The sequence below is a fragment of the Oryzias latipes genome, chromosome 4 (assembly GCF_053564925.1).
Source record: "Oryzias latipes strain Hd-rR chromosome 4, Olatipes_Hd-rR_3.1".
NCBI classification, from domain to species: domain Eukaryota; kingdom Metazoa; phylum Chordata; class Actinopteri; order Beloniformes; family Adrianichthyidae; genus Oryzias; species Oryzias latipes.
The window spans coordinates 35816882-35841152 of NC_136240.1; the positions used below are offsets into that span (position 1 = coordinate 35816882).

Consider the following 24271-nt stretch of genomic DNA (forward strand, 5'->3'; position numbering starts at 1 on the left):
GAGGCTCTTGAGGACCAGGGTTAGCCACCCTGACGTTTGTCCACCATGTCGATGAGGGTCATTTGGAGTATAATTTTAAAACTGTTGCAATGAAATGGGAATGATGTTTTTGTTTATTTTTCTATTTGTTTATTTACCGCAAATTTATCGTTATCGCAATATTGATCACTAATATCGCATATCGCAAGTTTTCCTCATATCGTGCAGCCCTAGATGGGTGTTACATCTGTGTTTTTAGTTGGTGGAATCCATTCTCACCCAAGAACCTGGTGGGGAACAAATAATAAACGAATATAATGTGGAAGCAAAGCTTTGACATGAAACCAGAAGAGAACCGGTTCACGTACTGGCTGCTGACATGACAGAGAAGAATTGGTCATCTATCATTATGGCTTAGTGGACTCAGTGTATGATTAACATGTCATTCTGATCTTTAACAAATGCAACTCAGACATTTGTATACAGTGATCCCTTGCTATGTCACGGTTTACTTTTCACGGTTTCGCTACTTCACGGATTTGGATTGTGCATTGTGTTCTGCATTCTGATTGGCTAAAAAGTCACTCAGCGAGTAGCTCAAGAATGGGACCCTTTGATGAGCCGTTCATTACAGTTCTCCAACATAATCGATGGTGGCATGTCGGTGTATAAGGATCTTTAGCAAAGAAGAAAAAAGAGCGACAACAACTGCCTATCACTATGTTCCTCTCCTGAACAAACACACCTGCAGCTGCACCGCGGGCTTCAAAAGGAAAAAACGCTGCAGAGGATGCAGCGGCTCAGTAGGAAGAGCAGTGAAAAAGAAGACCGGAGTCACTATCTGTCCCACTGTACTTTTTTATTTTTTTCATAATCATTTTAAATTTTCTTCCGTTTAATCCACTCGGGTCGCGGTGGGCGGGGCTAATCTCCGCAATTTAAAGCCTTCTGTTCTTATCGATGATTGAAATTATTATTTGACAGCACACTACAGAAGTTATTTGTTGAAAAAACGTTTCTAAAGTACTTTTATTTGTTAAAAAAACAATTGATTCAGCCTGTTAAATGGTTTGTTCTTTCTTTTCAATGTATAATAGTGTATTTCATTGTATAATAATTGTAAAAAAAATAAAGGTTTCTACTTCACGGATTTTGCTTATCACGGGTTCTATTTGGAACGTAACCCCCGCGATAATCAAGGGATCACTGTACACTAAGAATTTTGATTTTTGTTTTTTTTCTATTGCAGGATGTCGCCACCAAGACACGTGAAAGAAATGTCTGCCAGGGGAATTGTGAGCTTCTTTCCCGTCTCAGTGACCCTTTCTCTGGGACCGGTTATGTAAGTCACACCAGAAATTATGACGTCAATGTTTATTAAGACGTTTGACCCATAAAAGGTTTTGAAAGTTACTTTTTACAAATGAAATGGATAAAAAGAAGTAATACGTCCTATGCATACCAAGTTTATTCAAGTTGTGAATGTGGAACTACAAATGAGATGTTTTCGGTCTTATCAGGACCATCACTATGATGGTGAGAGTGGAACAGGCTACTTAAAACTATTCAGCTGCAAGAGACAGACCATCATCACATGGAGGGAACACTACAATTCTGAAAGAGTTGAACAACTTCGGGATACATTTTCATTAAATGTAATTTGCTTGCATGTTTGGTTATCAAAATCTGTCCTGTGTTGTAAAGAATCATCTGGAGGAGCATCTCATGATGATCAGCTTGGAGGACCAGCATCCAGCCAGAATCACAGTTAGTTCCACAAACAGTGCTGAGGCCTTGATGAAACATTCAGCGGATGAAGATGTAGTCAAGAGGAAGATGAAGCTGACATTTGACCAAATGTCCAACATGGTCCTTGACACACAGCAGTCAAGCAATGTTCTGACGGTCTTTCCACGTTTAAAGACATCAAAGGCTTGGTAAATAAATAACCCTATTATTGAACACAGTTTTATAATTTAGAAGTTTAAAAGATTCATCAGTGAAATTTGAAAGTTTTCTCTTCAATGTAGGTGGAACGAGATTTAGTTTGGATGTTCGGGGAGGAAATCTCAGGTTTCAAGTTTCTGGAAAAATAGATGACTGCATTCAAGCAAAAAGTCAGAAAGCTGCAGACCAGCAGTGAGTTGGTAGATCTCCTCCTGGCAGCTGATAACCCTGACAGTGGAGCTGAAGTGATGACACCATTGGTAACAGTTACACACAGTTGGCACTCTTTACTCATTTTCTGTAAATTAAAAAAAAATAACAGTTTCAACTACAGTTTTGCAACAGTTACCATTATTTTCTTTTACTTTGTGCTATTATTGTGTGACATGTTGGCAATAGTTAAAGGGTCAAATGACAATATTCTCTAAGCATGTCTGACTGTTGCTCTACTTGAAATACATGTTTGTGTATTCACAGGGTGGGACAGTGGTGGGACAGTGTTGCCCATCGTTTACAGGTCGGCTTCCTCACTTGGTGCTTTTGATGAACTATTCAAGGCACATTTTTTTTTTGCCACAACGTACAACCCAACGCTACACAACATGTTCACATTTTTCCAGACAAGATGCACAACATAGATGTTGGGAAGTGAAGGAGAGCCCCCGTGTTGCAGAAGTTGGGGCCAGGCTGCTTCATTAGCAGGTGAACGCGCCTATTTGAGATGAAGTGTTTTGTTTGTCACTCTGAGTTAACTTGTTCAAATACTTTTGTTAGGCATTCACGAGTGAATGTGCTCAGACTGCATATGGTCGTGAACTTGGGACTTTTTATGGATTTAGAAAACATTTCAACACTAAACACATGGACACAAATGAGCAACAAGGATGAATCTGGGTTGCAACCAACACACACAGAGTCAATAATTAACCGTTGGATTTCTTTTTTTTCTTCTTCCCTTTTTGAATAGATTATGTCTATTGTTGACATAACAAGTTGCCACCTTCTTGTACTTGAAGCTTGTGGTTCAGCTGCCAAACGTTTCATGCAGTCAGCCTTTGCTGGTCCACGGCCAGATGGGATGATATCCATTCATTGTCTTTCTACTGCCTCAACTTCAGGTTGCCCAGGGACATTTGTTATTCAAAATCAACTTTCAGATTGAGTTACCTTAAATACAATTAGATTTTAGATGTTGAAAATCAGAGGTTCTCAGAATGAAATTCCAGAGAAATTTTGATTAAAAAACATTGGATTTTGGCTAAAAACGACTTCATCTTAATTCAGATAAAGTGAGGCTTTAAAAGTAAAATTAATAGGTTCAAAGCAGCAGAAGTCACTGTGTGACCGGACCTTGCGCCGGTGGTTCCTTAGAGCAGGGTTTTTCAACCGGTTTGCCGTAGTGTGCTGCTGCCGTGGGAAATTGCCCTCTTTCACTGATCCGAAACCATCTTCCATCTCCAGGATATCAGCTCTGTGTTTATCCAAACAAGCCCTGATAAAACACTGAGTAGTTAGGAATATGAAAGTTAGTAAAAAAACTGTTTTCGTTCTCCAGCAGGAGCCGGTGTAGGTACCATAACCGTTCGGCCTGGAACATCCGTTCGGGGTTCTGAGACTAATGCTGACGTAACATTATGTGATTGTCTGTCCGTTGGTCCGATGACGTGTCAGATAGTGATTGGTCTGGACAAAGTACGATATTACTATAGACGAAAATATTATGAAGTCAGTTGTAAACAAACAGAGCTCCGTTATAGAGCAACATTGTCTTCTAAACGTGCCTTTATTATTGTTATGATTATTATTGAATGCATCTTTCCTTATAGTTTTTATAATCCCTGCGCCCAGTGCTTTATTATTGGCAGATCGGATCCGGAAGCACAACATTTTCAGCCATATTGGCTGAACTTAAACTGGAATAACAAGCGGATTGTGGCAAAATCTTTTTATAAAAATTACAAAGAATATTGTCAGACACAATTTATGAGGGAAAATAACTTACAAAAGGGAATGTGAAATGAAAATTTGTAGAGCCCGAGCAGATCTCCACTCTACGTAGTTTGTCCAAGTGGGGTTACCGTAGTGTGACGTTACCTTCAGTAAATGGGACCCTGAATGGTAGTTCCAGGCCGAGCGGTTATGGTACCTACACCGGGTCAGTTGAAGAGAATAAATGTCCCACACCTACATGCGTGACAGCTAACGGGGCTATATGTTTTATATTTATTTAAATGTTTTTTAATGTATGTAGCCTTTTTTTTTTTTTAATAAATTTGTGTTTTAAATTATTTTAATTGATCACTCAACTACAAAAACCATCAGGACACATGTCCCATAATGCATTTTTTTGTAGTCATCAGGGCAGCTTTCAGTCAGTTCAGTACTAAATTTCCAGCTGCGTTCGCTCAGGTTGGGGCCTTGCTCCCACCCCTTTCTCGTGATATTTTTGTGATGATTCACAGGTGATGTTTGAGCAAAACAAAAATATATGTCTCACACCAGGTGATCTGCGCAGCGTTGCATCCACCTGGATGATCTCAAAGACGCTTATTGTGCATCTTGGCTGCACCTATTTGGTGTCACCAACATACATTTCCATCCGTTTTCTTTACTATTTGTACTGTCATGACAGCGGCGTTGCTGTCAGTTTACCTTGTTGTTGCATTTTCAAAAGTGCAGAATAAAATGTAACACTGAATTTGAAACAGCACATTGTAATTTCTCTTTTTTATTATTAAAGTATTTATTAGTAATACAGTGGAAATTAATAGATTTGGTTAGCATGTTGATTTACGTTATGCGCCCCTAAATTTTCTGGTTGTGCCCCTAAAATTTTCAGTTGGGGGCCACAGTGCCCCTAGTGAAAAAAATTAGTCTGGAGCCCTGGGTCACTCTGTCCAGTTCTCACATACAGTCAATAGTTGTAGGAAATGCCTTGGTTCGTTCTTAAACATGGTGGTTAACATGTTCTTGTGGCTTTTTTTCATGATGCAGGACAAGCATAAAGAACATGAAGCTCGATATTGCTCTGCTGTCCATCTTTATTCAAACCATTGTGAGTCAAGGGCAGAGAAAAGTGGTGCAGTTTGAAAAAGAGCTCACAAGCTCCCTGCTCTCAGCAACAGGGAGGGGAAGTGCGGTGGGGTTGACCTGCGCCAACAACACTGATGAACTACTGATGCTCTGCTGAAGCTATGTCCTAGAAAGAAATGCAGGTTTTTAAATTTTGGCAACAAAACCCCCCCCAGAAAACCATGATCATAATGAAAAGACCACTGAGAAGGCTTTTAAAATAGATCAACAGGTGATTAGAGGGGGACTTTAAAGCCCTTCTACAGCAGAGGTGCTCAGCCCTGGTCCTACAGATGTAAAATCCAGCCCAGAACCACAGCAAACAGCAGGATCATCTGGACCAGGCTGCTCTGTTCTACAGGAATATTAAAAAGAAAGATGTACCATTTTGAACCAATACCTGACTATAGTCATAGGAGGAGTGACTTGCATTTGCGTGCCAGGTAGGCATCTAGTCCGTGACTCAGGAACACTGAGTCGTCCTCCATCACGAAAGTCCCGAAAAGGTAGGCCAGTTCTCTCTTACTGGAAAAAAATAGGATCAAATGAAACTGTAGCACAACAGTTTATTAGGTTTAGAAGATCACAGTAGACACCAAAAACTGAGTAGAGCTTAAAGACCCTATCAGATCATCTACTGATCCATTTCAAGAGCATTCCAGGTGGTCATTTAATTGGAATCGTGCCATTTTGAATGGCCTAAATCAAAAACCCGTCACTTTATAGAACTTGGTTAAAAGGTGTTTTTCTTTTCTGCTCCTGATTCACAACCATTTAAATAAAGAAATACTGACGATTGTCATTTTGAGCTTCATTTTCTTTCGGTGTCCTCCATTATCAGAAAAATGGCGCAAGAACTTAAAAAAACCCATTTTCATCTGAGTGTGTCTTTATTCAAAGGAGGACAGAATAAGCAGCTTACTTCCACCTCCGTTTCAAAGAATTGGAGATTGCTGTATTTTCTTTGCTGTTGATACATTAACAACAGCACCTAGTAGAGAAGAAAGTGGAAAAAGAACAGAAATGTTCTTTTCACACCAGCCTTATTAGGGCCCGAGCACGGAGTGCAAGGACCCTATTGTATCTGTAAGGATTATTCTTTTTATTCCGACGGAAGAGTCGCCTTTTTGAGGCCTTTAACATACCCCAAAACTCACCAAATTTGGCACACACATCAGGAGTCGCCAAAAATTTCGTATTTTATAGGAGATTGGCATGGGCGCACAAAAACGGCTCGATAGTCGCACAGGAAGTCTGCTATATTGATGTCAATATGACATTTTTGCTCTATTTTGGACATTTGTAGGCCTCCTTCTAGAACGGACTCCTAGAGATTTATGAATAATGACTCCAAACTTTGGTTTTGTAAACTAGACCCATGTCCAATGTTAAATTGCAAAGCTTTTACGTTTTTACGGATGTTTGTGACCTTGGCGGCGCGTCGAACTTGGAGGTCATTTCGAAAACACGCCATGAAAAGAAAAATGGCCATTACTCAGCCATGCATAATCCAATCTGATCCAAAATTGATGTGCATGATTGTAGTCTGACTCTGAACACATCTGCAGTGAAAGAATCTGGAAAAAGTGTAGCGCCACCTGCTGGCAAAAGGGAATGACATGTTTGACTTGGAGCAGCACTGCTCCAAGTAGGATGAGCCGACACACCTGAAAATGACGTCCACCTGTTGAAAAGCCATTGAAGTTTACTCCGACAAAAAAACATAACTTTCAACGCAGGGGTGTGGTCGTGACAGAGCGGCAAAGTTGGGCGTCTCGCCATGCACACAAAAGTTGCTCTCACGTGCACATTCCTTGTCCAATCTCACTGAAATTCAATGGATATGATGAAGCTTCCATTCTGAACCCATGGATATGACAATCTTGGACGAGCTCTATAGCGCCACCTAGTTATTGAAAAACACAGTTTTTGTCGCATTCTGCCCTGTATTTTCTCTATGCTTTGTCCAATGTGCATGAAATTAAAACTGGAGATACTCAGAAGGGTCCTCTCTCATAATCTAAAGTTTCATGGCTGTACATCTGACAGTGCCTGCGTAACAGGAAGTGGTCGATTATGTGCACCCAAATAATAGAAATTTATTATAAATCAGCCGTTTGTCTCAGGAAGCTGAGATTTCAGAATTAGATACCTTTAATAAGCTCTAGCTTTGATATGTAACACTATAGGGTCTACGAGAAACTTCATCACTTGATTTTTTTAATGAAATTTTGGACTAAACAACTATTATTATAATAACTTCTGTTTAGGTAGTCAGCACCAAGAATTCAACTTTCATAGGCATTTATGTGCTACTGCTTCCTAAAAAAATTCAGAATGATTGAAGTTACAGGTGAACTTTGAGACAACCTTACATCCAAAAAGGTCAAAACGTCTTTTTAGGCAAAACTACAAACACCTATTATTTTGCATAACTTATCCTTCAAATATCAACACAAAAAAATTAAAAATGGTAGGGATCTGTGTTTGCTGCTTTCCATATTTTTTTCAGACTTAAAAGTGTAACAGATGATTTTTAAAAAATCCTTTTTCATCCCAAAACCTGTGTTGAATCTGTCTAGACTCCAAACAAACATTTTTTATGGTAACTTATGTTTCAACAATCGACACCAATTTTCACAGACCTATAGCTGAACATGTCCCATAGGTCCCTGAATATCTTCATAGATATAAAATTAACCGGTCATTCCTAAGATTTTCTAACATCTTGCATGTCAAAGCCTCTCTCAGCCTGGCCCTGCTGAAGGAGTCGTGTTACAACCCTGCCCCCTCCTGCTGGGACCCCTGCTCCTATGTAAATTAGCAAGCAGTGAACAGAGAGATGAGGAGTAAGAATGACCATTACTCAGCCATGCATAATCCAAAGACAGCCAGTTAAACACTGAAAGACATTTTTTCGGTATGTCTTTCATACATCTTTAGTATTAAAAACTCTCCCAGATGAATGTGCCTGACTCCACCTGCAGGTGGATCACAGACTTCCTGACGGACAGACAGCAGTATGTGAGGCTGGGGAAGCTTGTCTCAGATACTCGGACCACAAGCACCGGATCCCCCCAGGGCTGTGTCCTTTCACCCCTGTTACTCTCCCTGTACACAAACAGCTGCACAGCTGGTCACCCGTCTGTCAAACTCCTGAAGTTTGCTGACGACACCACACTCATCGGCCTCATCTCTGACGGAGATGAGTCGGCCTACAGGAGTGAGATAGCCAGGCTGGTGTCATAGTGCAGCGCTAACAACCTGGAGCTTAATGCTCTGAAGACAGTGGAGATGACAGTGGACTTGAGGAAGGCCCCAGCCCCCCTCCCCCCTGTCATCCTCTGTGACTCCCCGGTGACCTCTGTGGAGTCCTTCTGCTTCCTGGGAACCATCATCAGCCAGGACCTCAAGTGGGAGCAGAACATCAGCTCCATCACTAAGAAGGTCCAGCAGAGGATGTACTTCCTGAGGCAGCTGAAGAAGTTTCACCTCCCTGAAAAGATGCTGGTAGACTTCTACACTGCCATCATCGAATCCACCCTCACGTCCTCCATCACAGTCTGGTTCGCTGCGGCCACGGCCAGAGACAAGGCCAAGCTGCAACGCGGTGATCGGCTGCCACCTCCCGTCTCTCCAGGAGCTGCATATCTCCAGGACCTGGAGGCGGGCAGCCAGGATTGTAGCCAACCCCTCTCATCCAGGACATAATCTCTTTCGGCCCTTCCCTTCTGGCAAGAGGCTCCGGTCCATCAGGACCTCGCACCACAAGAACAGCTTCTTCTCCACTGCAGTCAGCCTGCTGAACAGTACCCCAACTCCCCCAGGTGACCCCCCCCCCCCCCCCCCCCCCACCAAAGGACTGTCTGTGCCACTTACAGGCCCCACCATCCCAGCCCATCTGTGCTCCCACTTTACTTCACCTTACTCTACTGTATATAGTGTGTTGTTGTTGTTAACTTAATTTTTAACTTATTCTTAATTGCACTATACACCAAGTCAAATTCCTCGTTTTGTAAAGTGCGCTCTACTGAACCTGGCAATAAAACTTTTTCTGATTTCTGATTCTGATTCTATTGATCATTGTTTTTTATTCATTCAAAATGCAATTAAATCAATATTTTATCTTTTTCCTTTTTCTTTTTTTTATCTCTTATATCCTATTTTATAATCAATGTTTGAACTTCTTTTCCTTTCTAGACATCCAATGAAATTAAACTACAAATCAACAAATACAACTGATAACAAATGTCTCTAAAAATTATGTGTATATTTACAGAACCTTAAAAAGACCAAACAAATAAATACTTCCCAATTAAAGCACAAAAAATGGAACACCAAATGTAAAACCCAAGTTTGAAATTGCAATTTGAAAAAGATACTTTTTTCGGCAGCTTTTCAAAATCAATCACCAATTCTACTCTTCTGTGGATGAAACAAAGAACTCCAGAACAATGAAGCCATTTCTCTAAGTCTCTGTCACCTTCAATTTTAAACAAGGTCTGTGAAAATCCACCATACATTGGTCACATGAACTCAAAGACCTGCTAAAAGGGCACATTTGTAAAAGCTCTTGTAAATAGACAACTGTTTGTTTGCTTAGAGCTCTAAATATAAAACAAATGCTTTTCTATCACCTAGACACAGATGGAGAATCATTTCAACTGGATTAGTAACAGGGTGGCATGTTTAGGTTTAATCTTACATCAATAGACAACATGAAGCTGTTCATCACATTTTTGACCTAAACATGTAAACACATCCTTGGCTCTGCGGTTAGGAAATGGTATTTGGGGCTGGGATCGGCCCTTCCCTGGCTCTGGGACGGGACGGGACAACCCTCTCGGGGCCCCCGGTCGCTCTGGGTGTCACCCGCTTCGGCTGCGGGGTCTGGGGTGGGGTGGGGGGCTTGTCGGCCCTGTCCTGTGGGGGGGCGTTCTGGGGGGGAGGGGGGGGCCCATTATTAGTACGGGTCGGGGGGGCTAGCGGGTCGGGGTCTCCGCTGAGGCAATCAGTGGTTGCCTCGGCCGGTTGGCCTCCTCGGTCCCGTCGAGGCCTGACCAGAGCTCTTCTAGGGCCGGCGTCTGGGGGTGGGGGCCTGGGCTTGCTCCGGGGGGGGGGGGGCGATGCTTTCTGGCTCCTCTCTCTCTGTGTGGGGTGGGTGGTGCCGGGCCTGGGGTGTCGGCGCCTCCGGGGGTGGGCCCCTGGGCTGGGTGGCCCTGGCCCCTTTGCTGGGGGTGGGCTGGGGGACGGCTGTTTGACCACCGGGGGACAGTCTACCAGCTGTCCCCAACTTACCCCCTTCCTTATATAACCTCATATTAGGGTGAGGGGGTGGGGGGTCTAGCCTGCGATGCGCCTTGGGGGGGGGCTACTTGGGAGTGGCCCCCCTCCTATGGTTGCCGTATGGAGTGGGCCCCCCCTCTTTCGGTTTTATTTGCACCTTAGACATGTAGGGTCCTTGGTAGGGGGGGTGCTTGGACATCACTGCAAGCAAGCAGCAGATGTCCTCCTGGCACCCTACCCGCCAATTTTAACCGCACCTTAGACATTTAGGGCCCCTTGGTGTGGAGGGTGAGGGGACATCACTGTGAGTAATCAGGAGATGTCCCCTTAGTGCCCTACTCGCCAATTTTAACTGCACCCCCCTTAGTACACACACCCCTCCCCCTTCAATATATACATTCAAACATAAACACACACACATGCACACAAACACCCTCTCAAACACCCATACACGCACACACATTTTACAAGGAAGGTGGGACCTGGGTCCATCTGTCCCCTACCCCTTCCCTGGTGGGGGGTGCGGGCCCCTTGGCGATGGCGGCCGTGTCCCTTGGGTGCCGGCTCCCTGGGCCCGGCGGTGCTCTCTCCGCACGGTGGGGGGGTTCATATTACACCTGAGCCGGGGGTGTTCGTGTCCCTGGGGGGTGGGTCCTGGTCCTTGCCCCCGGGCGCTGGGCCCCGCCAAACTTCCAACATGGCCGAGCCTGGTCGGGCCATATTTATAACATCCCTTGTGGGCCGCCCTTTTTTCCCCGGGGTTCCCCCCTCCTGGGCGGGGGCGGCGGGCCCCTGCCTTGCTCCTACCTGGACCAACCGTGGGCCGGGTGGGTGGCTGCCTGGAGTGCGGAGCGGGTCTCCCTTGGGGGGTCCTGGCTCGTACCTGGGGTCGGGGCGGGGGGATGCCCGGAACTCCTGGGTGGTGGTGGGGTGCTCGTCTGGGGCTGTGGGCGTCCCTCTCCGGTGGGGCCCTGCGTTGGGCTCTTCCGGCGCGGCGGGGGGCTGCTTTCCTGGCTGGGCTGGGGCGGCGCTCTCTTTCCCTCTGCGCCTCCCTGCTCTCTGGCTCTGGGGGCCTCGCGGCGGTCCTGCTGGCCCTGGCCTGGGTGGCGGTCTTGGTCGCCCGGGGGGCGGTTGTTCCCTGCCTGTTCCCGTGTGGCGTTGGGGGGGCTCCGGCTGCCGCTGCTGCTGCGGCGGGGGTATGGGTGTGGGGGTGGCTGGGCGCTCCTCCTCCTTCTTTTCACACTCCACCATCCATTTTAGAAGAACATAAACACTCACCTGAGCACAGGTGTTAGCTCACCTTTGCACTAATAGTTTGCATGATTGAATGAATGAAAGATTTCACACTAGTTGGTTTAAAGGCATAGGTATGCGTTCGTGAACACTATCTGTTTTGTGTGCATGTTGACATGTGGACATTTTTGCGGCTAGCAGGTGTGTTGATAATATTTGAGTGTGTGTGAACAGGCCCCGCCCTTTTTGTACTACATTTGAACCGTACCGTAACAATAAACAACCAGTAAACCTGTCTGCTCTATGCTGCTTCATGGTCTAACCCCCCTTCCCCTCCTATTATCACCCTCCTACCCCCCCCTCTCTCTAACGTCCCTCTCTCTTCTTCCCCTCTTTCCTTTTCCGTCCGGTCCAACACCAAAGATTTTCAAACATGATTGAAATTAATAAAGTTTGGCCTCAATTACAAAAGGGGTTTATTCAGACATACCTTTGGTTTGTCTGAAGATGAATAACCCCTCTTGTTAAAATAAAATATGTCCAACACAAGAGGCCCTCAGCTCTCATCTGTTTGCCTAGCTGTTGGACAGGACAAGTTTAAAAAAAAAAAAAAAAAAAAAAAAAAAGGAAATGGTATTTGGGAATCTCTTCATACCAGGAGCCAGCCTGGCCATTGGAACATAGCCACAGTTCCCATCCAGACTGGGACAGCAACGGGGTCCACTTCAGAGCCGTGAGCTGCTGTGTTTAACTCCAGCTGTCCCAGCAAGGAAGACAACTGCAGCAACAACCACCGACCAAGCCGGTAAGCCCTGGCAGAAAAGATCCCCACAAGAAAAACACTGGCTCAGGCAGGCTGGTCAAAAAAAATATATGTAGTTTTGCCATTGTCTTGCAGCTCGCAGATCAAGTGGTTTAGTTTTCCAGTAATATCAGTCAAGAATGCAAGTTCAGATTCACCATGTTCATATTTAGTTTAGTTTATTTTTTTTTTCCACAATGTGTCAAAAGCAACAAATCCCCTCATAATACAAAATGCGGAAAAAATGGACATCCCTGAAGCAGCTGCTTATTATTAGGGGTCCTGCATTGAAACCAGCATAAAAGTACAGAAGATGAGTGGCATAAGAAAAAAAAAAGAAAATAAAAGAAAAAGAAAATAATTAAAAAAATAAAATACAATAATAATATGAGAAAATAATGGTAATATAGTGGAAAGTGTTATACAATAGGGACAATGGATTTGAACAACATAAACTCTGGCGTGTTGCCATATAAGTGTCAACAAACAGAGAGAAATCACAAAACATTAATAGGTGGTTTCAGTCGGAGCAGCATTTGTACAGTATGATGACAATAATAGTAATTTCAGTTCCCTTTTAAACATGTATATTGTAGCAGACTGTTTAATGTCATTGTCTAATGTGTTCCAAGTTTGTGGACCTCTAGTACAGACAGAGAAGCTTGTACATTGCAACTTTCTGTTTTTGCCTTTTAGCATATGCTTTCCCCTGGTGTCATGGTAATAAGAGGGCGAGGAAAGTGGTATGAGGTCACACAAACCACTTTTTAGTTTATTAACAACACTGTACATTGTGCATGCGTTATGATACGTGTTAAGTTCCGGTAACTTAAGGAGGCTGTATCTGTGAAAGAGTGGATCTGTAGGAGAATTTGGCGTGGACCAGGTTATTGCTCTTATTGCTTTTTTTTGTGTAATCAGGAGTTTTGCGGTAGAGTCATGGTAGAGTATGTGTTATTCCGTATGATGTTACAGTAATTCAGGTGAGGCTCAAACAGGGATCTGTACAATGTTAGCAATGCATCTGATGGGAGCATGTGTCGAATCTTATAGAACAAACCAACAAATTTGGATAATTTTTTTACAAGTTCATCTATGTGTTTTTTAAAATTTATAAATTGATCTATATGGATTCCAAGAAATTTTATTGAGTCCACCTGTTGTAGAGGTCGTCTATCTATATTTATGTTTAACTTCCTGTAGGTGGATTTGTGTCTGGATGTGTGGAATACGATAAAAAAGGTTTTGCTAGTGTTTAATGACAATTTATTGCATTTGAACCAAGTATCTACTTTTATTAGTTGTTCATTTAAGAGTTTTTCTAATTGGTCTATATTTCTATGTGCCAGAAATAAACTAGTATCGTCTGCAAAAAGTATTTTGTGGATGGCGCCGGAACAGTAAACAAAATCATTTATATAAATTATGAAGAGAAGTGGTCCCAATATGGACCCTTGTGGCACACCCGTTTGAATGTTGAGTTTCTGTGATTTTAGTTCATCAATTTACATGTTGCTCTCTTCCACAGATATAACTCCTTAACCATTGGAGCGCTAATCCCCTGACCCCGTAATGCCTTAATTTGCTGAATAATATTTCATGATCTATAGTGTCAAATGCCTTAGAAAGATCCAGAAAAATCCCAATACCATATTCACCTCTTTCAAAGGCGTCATTGATTTTTTCTACTAGATCTAAGATAGCCATACCTGTGGTGCTGTTTTTCCTAAAGCCATATTGTTGAGGCACTAGTATATTGTGTTTTACAAAATAGTCGGATAATCTTGAGTACACAACTCGCTCAAAAACTTTGGAAAGAATTGGCAGTATTGATATGGGTCTGTAATTTTTAATATCATTTTTGTCCCCAGACTTATATATGGGTATTATTTGAGCTATTTTTGTCATTTTTGGAACTTTGCCATGTGTTAGTGAAAGATTAATGGTATAGGTGAGAGGTTCTGCAATTTCATTTACTATGGCTTTAATGATATTACTACTTATGTTATCAGCACCAACTGTGTAGGATGATCTCAGCTTGTTTATAATATTCACCACTTCTGTTTTACAGGTGGGTTTTAAAAAGAATGAATTTGTTCTTCCCTGAAGATAAACATTGTAATTGGCACCACCTGGTGGACAAATGTTTTGAGAAAGACTTTTCCAAACTGAACAGAAAGAATTGTTAAAAATATCAGGTAAACTGAGATTGTTTGATGGACATTGTTCTAAGGCATCGGGGATGACTGTAGTTTTTGTTCTGCGGCTGAGAATGTCATTCAACACCCTCCAAGACACCCTCCAAGACTTTTTTGATCTCCAGATGCAACCTTCAGTTGCAGGCCTCGTTCCAGAACCAACTCCTCCTCGTGATTTTGGAGTAATGACTCCAAACTTTGGTTTTGTACATTAAACACATGTCCGATGTTAATTTGCAAAGCTCTTAAGTTTTTACGGATGTTTGTGACCTTGGCAGCGCATCGAAATTCGAGGTCATTTCGAAAACATGCCATGAAAAGAAAAATGGCCATTACTCAGCAATGCATAATCCAATTTGATCCGAAATTGATGTGCATGATTTTAGTCCGACTCTGAACACGTCTGCAGTAAAAGAATCCGGTACAGGTGTAGCGCCACCTGCTGGCAACAGGAAATGACATGTTTTACTTGAGCATCACTGCTCCAAGTAGGATGAGCCGACACACCTCAAAATGATGCCCACCTGTTGAAAAGCCATTAAAGTTTAATCTGATAAAAAAACATAACTTTCAATGCGGGGGTGTGGTCGTGACAGAGCGGCAAAGTTGGGCGTCTCGCCATGCACACAAATGTTGCTCTCACGTGCACATTCCTTGTCTGATCTCACTGAAATTCGATGGACATAATGAGGCTTTTATTCTGAACCAATGGATATGACAATCTTGGACGAGCTCTATAGCGCCACCTAGATATTGACAAATACATTTTATATCACATTCTGACCTATCTTTTCTCTGTGCTTTGTCCGACGTTCATAAAATTACAACAGGAGATACTCATAAGGGTTTTCTCTCATCGTTTAAAGTTTCATGGATGTAAACCTGATGGTGCTTGCGCAAGCCACTGCCAAACAGGAAGTGGTTGATTGCGTTGCAGTCAGATAAGTAGTTGCTGGGGGGGGGGGACAGCTGTTTGACCACCGGGGGACAGTCTATCAGCTGTCCCCAACTTACCCCCTTCCTCATATAACCTCATAATAGGGTGAGGGGGTGGGGGGCTTAGCCTGCGATGAGGCTTGGGGGGGGGGTTTACTAGGCAGTGGCCCCCCTCCTATGGTTGCCGTATGGAGTGGGCCCCCCCTCTTTCGGTTTTATTTGCACCTTAGACATTTAGGGCCCCTTGGTGGGGAGGGTGAGGGGACGTCACTGTGAGTAATCAGGAGATGTCCCCTTAGTGCCCTACCCGCCAATTTTAACTGCACCCCCCTTAGTACACACACCCCTCCCCCCTCAATATATACATCCCAACATAAACACACACACATGCACACACACACCATCTCAAACACACATACACGCACACACAATTTGCAAGGAAGGTGGGACCTGGGTCCATCTGTCCCCTGCCTCTTCCCTGGTGGGGGGTGCGGGCCCCCCTTTGCAACGGCGGCCGTGTCCCCGGGGTGCCGGCTTCCTGGGCCCGGCGGTGCTCTCTCCGCGCGGTGGGGGAGTTCACATTACATCTGAGCCGGGGGTGTCTGGTCCCTGGGGGGTGGGTTCTGGTCCTTGCTCCTGAGTGCTGGGCCCCGCCAAATTTCCAACTGTGGCAGAGCCTGGTCGGGCGATATTTATAACACCCCTTGTGGGCCCTCTTTTTTTCCCCGGGGTTCCCCCCTCCTGGGCGGGGGCGGCGGGCCCCCTGCCTCGCTCCTCCCTGGACCAACCGTGGGCCGGGCGGATGGCTGCCTGGAGTGCGGAGCGGGTCTCCCTTGGGGGGTCCTGGCTCGTACCTGGGGTTGGGGCGGGGGGATGCCCGGAACTCCTGGGTGGTGGTGGGGTGCTCGTTTGGGGCTGTGGGCGTCCTTCTCCGGTGGGGCTCTGCGTTGGGTTCTCCCGGCGCGGCGGGGGGGCTGCTCTCCTGGTTGGGCTGGGGCGGCGCTCTCTTTCCCTCCGTGCTTCCCTGGCCTCTGGCTCTCGGGGCCTTGCGGCGGCCCTGCTGGCCCTGGCCTGGGTGGCGGGCTTGGTCGCCCGGGCGGCGGTTGTTCCCTGCCGGTTCCCGTGTGGCGTTGGGGGGATTCCGGCTGCCGCTGCTGCTGCGGTGGGGGTCTTGGGGTGGGGATGGCTGGGCACTCTCCCTCCTTCTTTTCACGTTCCACCATCCATTTTAGAAGAACATAAAACCTCACCTGAGCACTGGTGTTAGCTCACCTTTGCACTAATAGCTTGCATGACTGAATGACTGAAATATTTCACACTAGTTGGTTATCAGGCATAAGTATGCGTGTGAACACTATCTGTTTTGTGTACATGTCGACAGGTGGACATTTTTGCCATTAGCAGGTGTGTTTATAACATTTGAGTGTGTGTGTGGACGGGCCCCGCCCTTTTTGTACTGCATTTGAACCTTACCATAATGATTAACAACCAGTAAACTTGTTGCTTTATGCTGCTTCATGGTCTTATCCCCCTTCCCCTCCTATTATCACCCCCTACCCCCCCCTCTCTCTAGCGTCCCTCTCTCTTCTTCCCCTCTTTCCTTTTCCGTCCGGTCCAACACCAAAGATTTTCAGACATGATTGAAATTAATAAAGTTTGGCCTCAATTTCAAAAGGGGTTTATTCAGACATACCTTTGGTTTGTCAGAAGATTAATAACCCCTCTTGTTAAAGCAAAATATGTCCAACACAAGAGGCCCTCAGCTCTCGTCTGTCTGCCCAGCTGTTGGACAGGACAAGTTAAAAAAAAAAAAAAAAAAAAAAGATAAGTAGAAATTCATAAAAAATCAGCCGTTTGTATCATTAGGCTGAGATTTCAGAATGAGATGCCTCTTGTATATCTCCAGATATACAGCACTCGCATGGGTGCACAAAAACGGCTCAATAGCGCCACCTACAATGTTTGTTTTTGCGAGCCCCGCCATGTTCTTTAATGTACAAGCTTGATTTTAACAGGGCATGTTCATCAGATGGATACCTACAAAAAAGTCTCTCAGGCCCCACCTGTCACACGCACAGGAAGTCTGATATATTGATGTCAATATGTCATTTTTGGTGGATTTTGGTCATTCGCAGGCCTCGTTCTAGAACGAACTCCTCCTAGAGATTTGTGAATAATGACTCCAAACTTGTGTTTTGTAAACTAAACCCATGTCCAATGTGAAATTGCGTAGCTTTTTAAGCTTTTATGGTTGTTTGTGACCGTGGCGGCACGTCAAAATTGGAGGTCGTTTCGAAAACATGCCATGAAAAGACAAATGGCCATTACTCATCCATGCATAATCCAATCTGATCCAAAATTGATGTGCATGATTATAGTCTGACTTAAACACATCAGCAGTGGAAGAATTCGGAACAGATGTAACGCCACCTGTTGGCAACAGGAAATGACATGTTTGACTTGGAGCATCACTGCTCCAAGTAGGATGAGCCGACACACCTCAAAATGACGTCCACCTGTTGAAAAACCATTGAAGTTTACTCTGATAAAAAACATATCTTTCAATGCGGGGGTGTGGTTGTGACATAGCGGCAAAGTTGGGCATCTCGCCATGCACACAAAAGTTGCTCTCACGTGCACATTCCTTGTCCAATCTCACTAAAATTCAATGGATATGATAAAGTGGTCGATTGTGATGCGGTCATAGAAAAAAGCGTCATATCAGTCAGCCGTTTGTCTCAGGAAGCTGAGATTTCAGAATTAGATGTGTCTAACAAAGCTCCACGTTTGAAAAGCAGCACTATACGTGCGAGAAACATTTAACCACCTTAATCACCCTATTGTGCTGAAAGCAACTTTTTGGACATTTTGACTCAAACAAATATTTTTATCATAGCTTCTGTTTAGGTTATCAGCACCAAAATAAAAAATATATACATATATAAAATGAACTGGTCAACTCTATGATTTTTTTAAATCTTACATCCTCCAGCCTTTCCTCAGTCTCCCCTGCTGCAGGAGTGGAGTCCCCCCCCCCAACGGCTGTGTGCTCACATGTAAATTAGCCAGGAGTGGCAGACAAGAATGTCAACAGTTAGAAAGCCTAGTTCAACACTGAAAGACAGCCTTTTCCTTTGTTTTGTTTGGCTTTTATACATCTTTAGCACTAATCATTGCTTTTTTATTCATCCAAAATACAATTAACTTTATATTTTATCTTTTATTTTTTTACAAACGACACATATGAATGTGCTCCAAAACAAAACCCAGCCTCAGTACACTCCTACAGCTGTAACGTCAGACAGTAAATGTCTCTTTTATGCTTTTTTAATCAATGCTGCAACTTCTTTTCCTTTCTATTCCTCCAAAGAAATTAAACTACAACGACAACAAACACAACATATAGCAAATGTCTCTAAGATGATTGTGTATATACAATATGTACCACCTTTAAACACCAAAGAAATAACAAATCTTTCTAATAAAATCACAAAAAATGGAACACAAAATGTAAAACCCAAATTAGAAATTGCAATTTTAAAAAGATAATTTTTTCAGCAGCTTGTTAAAACAAATCAGCAATTTAACTTTTCTGTGGGTGAAACAAAGAAGTTCAGAACAATGTAGCCACTTCTCCAAAGTCTCTGTCACCTTCAGTTTTAAACAAAGTCTGTGAACATCGACCATACATTGGTCACATGTACTCAGAGTCCTGCTAAAAGTGCACAATTGTAAAAAGGTCTTTTGTATAGACAACTGTTTTGTTGCTTAGAGCTTTAAATATAAAAACAATGTTTTTATATCACTTAGACACAAATGAAGAACCATATCAACTGGATTAGTAACAGGGTGGCATGTTTAGGCTTACTTAGGTTAAAAACTTACATCACAAGACAACATGAAGCTGTTCATCACATTATTGACCTAAACATGTAAACATATACTTGGCTCTGCAGTTAGGAAACGGTTTTTGGGAATCTCTTCATTCCAGGAGCCAGCTTGGCTGTAGGAATATCGCCACAGCACCCACCCAGACTGGGACAGTAACGGGGTCCACTTCACAGCCGGGAGGCTGCAAAGTTAAACCCCAGCTGTCCCAGCAAGGGCGACAACTGCAGCTACAACCACCGACCAAGCCGGCAAGCCCTGGCAGAAAAGATCCCCACAATAAACACTGGCTCGGGCAGGCTGTTTCATAAAAAATATATAGTTTTGTCATTGCCTTGCAGCTCGCAGCTCAAGTGGTTTAGTTTTCCAGTAATATCAGTCAAAAATGCAAGTTCATATTCACCAAATTCATATTCACCATATTCAGCAGACATCTCCTCCAATAGCACTTTGAAAATCCTGTTCTGTTTGGCTTTGCAGCTGAGGTTGTTTATGGTTTTCACAGCAGGAGTCATTCTATGTACAGAGCCAATCACTTCTGCACATAAGCCTACTGGTGAATGACGCAGCGGTAATGCAGACATTTTGGGAAGTCTGGGTCAGCTTTACAGTGAGTGATGAAACCTGTTTGTCTATTGATAATAGCAGAAGCCCCGTCTGCAGTCACTGCTACTAGCTTTTCTAATTGTACCTATTTCTGCACAAAACTCCTTCACCGTGTTATACATTTCAACTCCTCTTGTAGTTGTCTGTAAGGGCAGTTGTGTCAAGAGTTCTTTCTTGATGTTAAAAAAAAACAACAGCTGCGCTGTACTGCTGCTTTCCACAGACTCATCACACTCGATGCAAAACCACCAGCACTTTGGAATATCCCGGTCCAGCTAATTGGCCAAGTTATCAAACATAGCCGACACTGGTCTAGACATTGTAGTGGAAATTAGATCACCTCCATTTTTTCATCCTTAGGTACGGTGTTAGTAATTACAATCATTGCTTGATTGACAATTGCTTAATCTGAAAATGCCTTCTTCTTGATGAGAAAATGAGCAGATCTGAACGAAGCTTCGGTTGAAGAATTTTTTTTCATGCTATATGCAAAAGTCTCTGTCCTTAAAGCCAACAGATTACAGCCCCCCACCCCCCACCTACTGGCTCCTGTCATGTTAACAGTAGCTCACAGCTCCAGAATGCAGAAGGAAGTACGACATGAAAAAGCTTAAGCAGGGTGTTTCTCGCGGGGCGGTCGCCCGTGTCAGGCGGTCACACGTGCTCGGGCCCGCTAAATGCTACTTGTAGCTTTAGTTGAACTTGTTTTACTTATTTACTTTTCCAAATTCCACCATTAGCTTTGTTCCCTCTTAAATGGCGTCCCCCGATATGTGACCATTTGACCTCTTCCCCCACAATCCACTCCACACTGTTTTTTTCTTTTAGGACATTGCAAATTAGCCAGGACCTGTCTAGAGGTAAAAAAGAAAACCGTCTGGACTTAACTGAGAGCATGGATCCCTGCATCTGTCAGCTTCATCCTTTTTCTCCTCTTCTTCACAGACTGCCAAGAATTCCTGGGAAAATGCCTGAGTTTGCCCCCGCATTGCGGCTTCTTCTCCATCCATGGCTGCAAGGATGACACCATCCATCCTTGAAAACTGGAGACATGAAGAAAAAGAAATATTAAAAAAAAAATAGATGTAAAGAAGAGATTTTCTGTGTGTGGACTTCATACCTGGTGGGGAGGTTTTGTGGGGGCACCGGCCGATGGCCTGTATAGGTCCGGTATGACGGTGTCCTTGCTTAGCTTCTCCTTTTGGTGCAGTTTGGAGAGTTTCCGAGCCGAACATCTCCAAGATCTTCCAGCAAGCCCATTTGACTGGAGCTGTTTTTGTGAGCTCTCTGGAGGTAAGAAAACCTTCTTCGCTTGGACGACTGCATGGATCCCTTCATCCTTTTTCTCATTTCTTCACAGGACTTCATGGAAACGTGTTTGGCTCCTTTCACATGGACCACGCCCACATTGGAGGATCTTCTGCATGCGTCCGTGGCTGAGTGGAGGAGACTGTTTGGTCCAGAACGACACATTGAGGGAAGTCCCATATTTTCCTTTGTGTGTGGGTTCACTCCATGTCCCATCTGAGTGGATCCTCTTAACATTGGATACGGATATATAGGGAATGTGGGCGTGGTTAGCAAAAAATCTCAGTTACTCCAAGATCAAAAAGGCTACTTGTTCCCATTTGTCAGATGCTGACGTCAATTTATTATCCATAGCTGACCAAAAGATTCAATTGTCGATAAAATCAACAGAAAAGCCGCCATTTTGAAGAGGCTCTCTGTGCAGAGGTTCAGAGAGTTTCTCTCTGTAGGACTTCCTAAGAAAGGGTCAAACCCTTCTGAAGCAGAAAAGATAACTACACCAACTATTTCAAACTGAGTCAACACAATGCCCTCGACTGACCTCTGCAGGTAGTTATGAACTTCACCCACAGAGTCAAAAAACAAAACTACACTTGTTCCGTCAGGAACCCCACCAACCCTTCAGGACTGCGACAATGGGAGTCTGTAATAGCCCAGCGTCCATTCTCAGCAATGACGGCACACGTGTTCTCACACAGTATCAGCAGACACATGTTGCACTGTGCCGTCATCCTAGCCGAGCCCTCCTTCAGGGGAACCAAGGCACCCACATCTATGATCTCACCTGAATTGATTTTAGCATCCCCGCTAACAACTTCCGCCAAAACACAAGGCAGTGAGCCGTTTGGCAGGAACAGTGGGCGGCAGTGCATGGCCATCTCTTTGGTGGCTGCAGCCAAGCACACTGTTAAGTGTGTTTCTGTGGGACAGTTGTGAGTTAGATTGTGTGCTGCTTGCTGGAGATCAGGTTTACTCAGACCTGCAGAGACGGAACAAAATCACTACCTCTGCCGGTTTTCAGAGAGTGACTGATCTTGTAGGGCAAGTAGTGCTATTTTACAATCTTTGTTGCAATAGCTTTTATGATTGTAGTTATTGCTTTTTACTGTAGTGCTTTAATGTTTTATATTAATTTGTACTAAAATAGATTTTTGTTTTTGTTTTATCAGTCTGAAATTTCTCTTGTTTTATGCTGTACAGCACTAACTTAGGATGATAAATAGTTTTATATTATGAATGATTATAAATTTGAATTGAATTGACATTGCAGCAGATTCTTAATGTTACTTATATACATATTTTACAGGTTATACCACTAGGAATATTTTGTATCATGTCAAAATGTTTGACAATTTTTGGAGCCAGTTTGGGACTAGAGTCAAAATCAATTCTAATGCCAGGTGGGAGCACCCGTGTAAAGCTTAAAACTTTCAGGCCACCATGACTTTTTCAGTCGCCAACTCAACGGGCTCGGCCTTAACAAGTACCGGCCGAACCTTGTCCTCCAGGTTGATGAATGCCTGCATGTTTCTGTCTATGAGTTTGAGAAATTTGATCGAGCATTCACTCTATGTTCAAAATGTGCTTTACGGCTGTAGAAATAACCACTTAAGGAAAGTAGACGTGGAAAGATGTTTTTATTTGGGTGACAGCGGTTCAAGCGGTTGAGCAGGCCATCCAATGATTAAAGGGTTGGCAGTTGAATCCCTGCTCTCCCCAGTCAGCTGTGGTTGTGTCCTTGGGCAAGACACTTCATCAGTGATGCTCCACTGGTGTGTGAATGAGTATGAATGTCCCAGTGACGGTCAGAGGGACCGTAGGTGTTAACTGGAAGTATGAAAGAGGTGCCAAGTCGCTTCATTGATATGAAATTGAAACTATGAAGCAGATATACTCAATAATCATGTCTTTTGACTGATTTGAGCTTTCATATCTACTCAGTTATTTTAAAGTAAAATGTTTCACTGATTTGATTAAGTAATGCGCAGTATTACTTGTCAGAGTTTCAAATAGATTTTCTTGGTAGTTTCTTGGTCTCATTTTTCAAGTTATCTCCTGTGAATCGTTTCAGGTAGATCAACTCAATTTTTTTAACATATATTTTCTATGTAGTTTACACAGTATTTGAGTTACATCTACTCCATTTAAATTCCATTTGTGCCAAGTCACTTTATTGCAATGGAATAGTAAATATTAAGTAGATATACTGAATATTCCTGTCTTTTGACTGATTTGAGAGCTTTCATATTTACTCAGCTATTTTAAAGTGAAATGTTTCACTGATTTTATTAAGTAATGTGCAGTTATATTTTAAGAGTGGAGGGCACTGAGAGGACATCGCCTGATTTCTCAGTACCCCCCCCCCCCCCCCAGGCTGCCCCCCCCCCCCCCATCGTCCCAATAAGTGGTTGGAAGAGGAAAGAGGGTAGGTCGGGGACAGCTGGCAGACTGATCGCTCATTTAAATAATACTAATACCGCGCTCCTCCTCCTTCTTTTCACATTCCACCATCCATTTTAGAAGAACATAAACACTCACTTGAGCACAGGTGTTAGCTTACCTTTGCACTAATAGTTTGCATGATTGAATGAATTAAAGATTTCACACTAGTTGGTTTTAAGGCATAGGTATGCGTTTGTGAACACTATCTGTTTTGTGTACATGTTGACATGTGGACATTTTTGCAGCTAGCAGGTGTGTTGATAATATTTGAGTGTGTGTGAACAGGCCCCGCCCTTTTTGTACTACATTTGAACCGTACCGTAATGATAAACAACCAGTAAACCTGTCTGCTCTATGCTGCTTCATGGTCTTACCCCCCTTCCCCTCCTATTATCACCCTCCTACCCCCCCCCCTCTCTCTATCGTCCCTCCCTCTTCTTCCCTTCTTTCCTTTTCCGTCCGGTCCAACACCAAAGATTTTCAAACATGATTGAAATTACTAAAGTTTGGCCTCAATTACAAAAGGGGTTTATTCAGACATACCTTTGGTTTGTCTGAAGATTAATAACCCCTC

At 43.7% G+C, this 24271-nt stretch overlaps 2 protein-coding genes and 2 long non-coding RNA genes across 7 annotated transcripts in view; 3 read left to right on the forward strand and 1 right to left on the reverse strand.

The window, feature by feature from the left end:
• Positions 1–4214, forward strand: part of LOC105357747 (uncharacterized) — a 28874-nt gene extending 24660 nt beyond the window's left edge. The window contains exons 28-31 of one of the 4 annotated variants that reach the window (XR_013655681.1): positions 1229–1321; positions 1684–1916; positions 2010–2443; positions 2547–4214. Coding sequence is in view for 1 of the 4 variants with exons in the window: in XM_078946412.1 (XP_078802538.1) it covers positions 1229–1321; positions 1684–1916; positions 2010–2025 (342 nt within the window). In the remaining 3 variants the exon portion in view is untranslated. Of the gene's footprint in view, positions 1–1228; positions 1322–1683; positions 1917–2009 lie in introns of those variants that run through there. The other 3 variants (XR_013655680.1, XM_078946412.1, XM_078946414.1) reach the window with 3 other exon arrangements.
• LOC144991976 (uncharacterized) lies at positions 2515–9062 on the forward strand. Its single transcript, XM_078946418.1, has 2 exons — positions 2515–2628; positions 7986–9062. Exon 2 carries the CDS (start codon positions 8293–8295, stop codon positions 8707–8709), a length of 417 nt encoding a protein of 138 aa, XP_078802544.1. The 5' UTR covers positions 2515–2628; positions 7986–8292; the 3' UTR covers positions 8710–9062.
• A 1902-nt stretch (positions 9063–10964) lies between these two features.
• LOC144991977 (uncharacterized) lies at positions 10965–22727 on the forward strand. Its single transcript, XR_013655686.1, has 3 exons — positions 10965–12322; positions 20893–21240; positions 21308–22727. It is a non-coding gene; the product is annotated as an uncharacterized LOC144991977 (long non-coding RNA).
• On the reverse strand, positions 18765–21196 carry LOC144991979 (uncharacterized). Its single transcript, XR_013655688.1, has 2 exons — positions 21068–21196; positions 18765–20990 (listed from the first exon to the last, which is right to left on the reverse strand). It is a non-coding gene; the product is annotated as an uncharacterized LOC144991979 (long non-coding RNA).
• Positions 22728–24271: the final 1544 nt, after the last annotated feature.

Excerpts from the sequence above, each read along its gene's own strand:
- LOC144991976 (XM_078946418.1), top strand. The coding sequence starts at position 8,293 with ATGACAGTGGACTTGAGGAAGGCCCCAGCCCCCCTCCCCCCTGTCATC.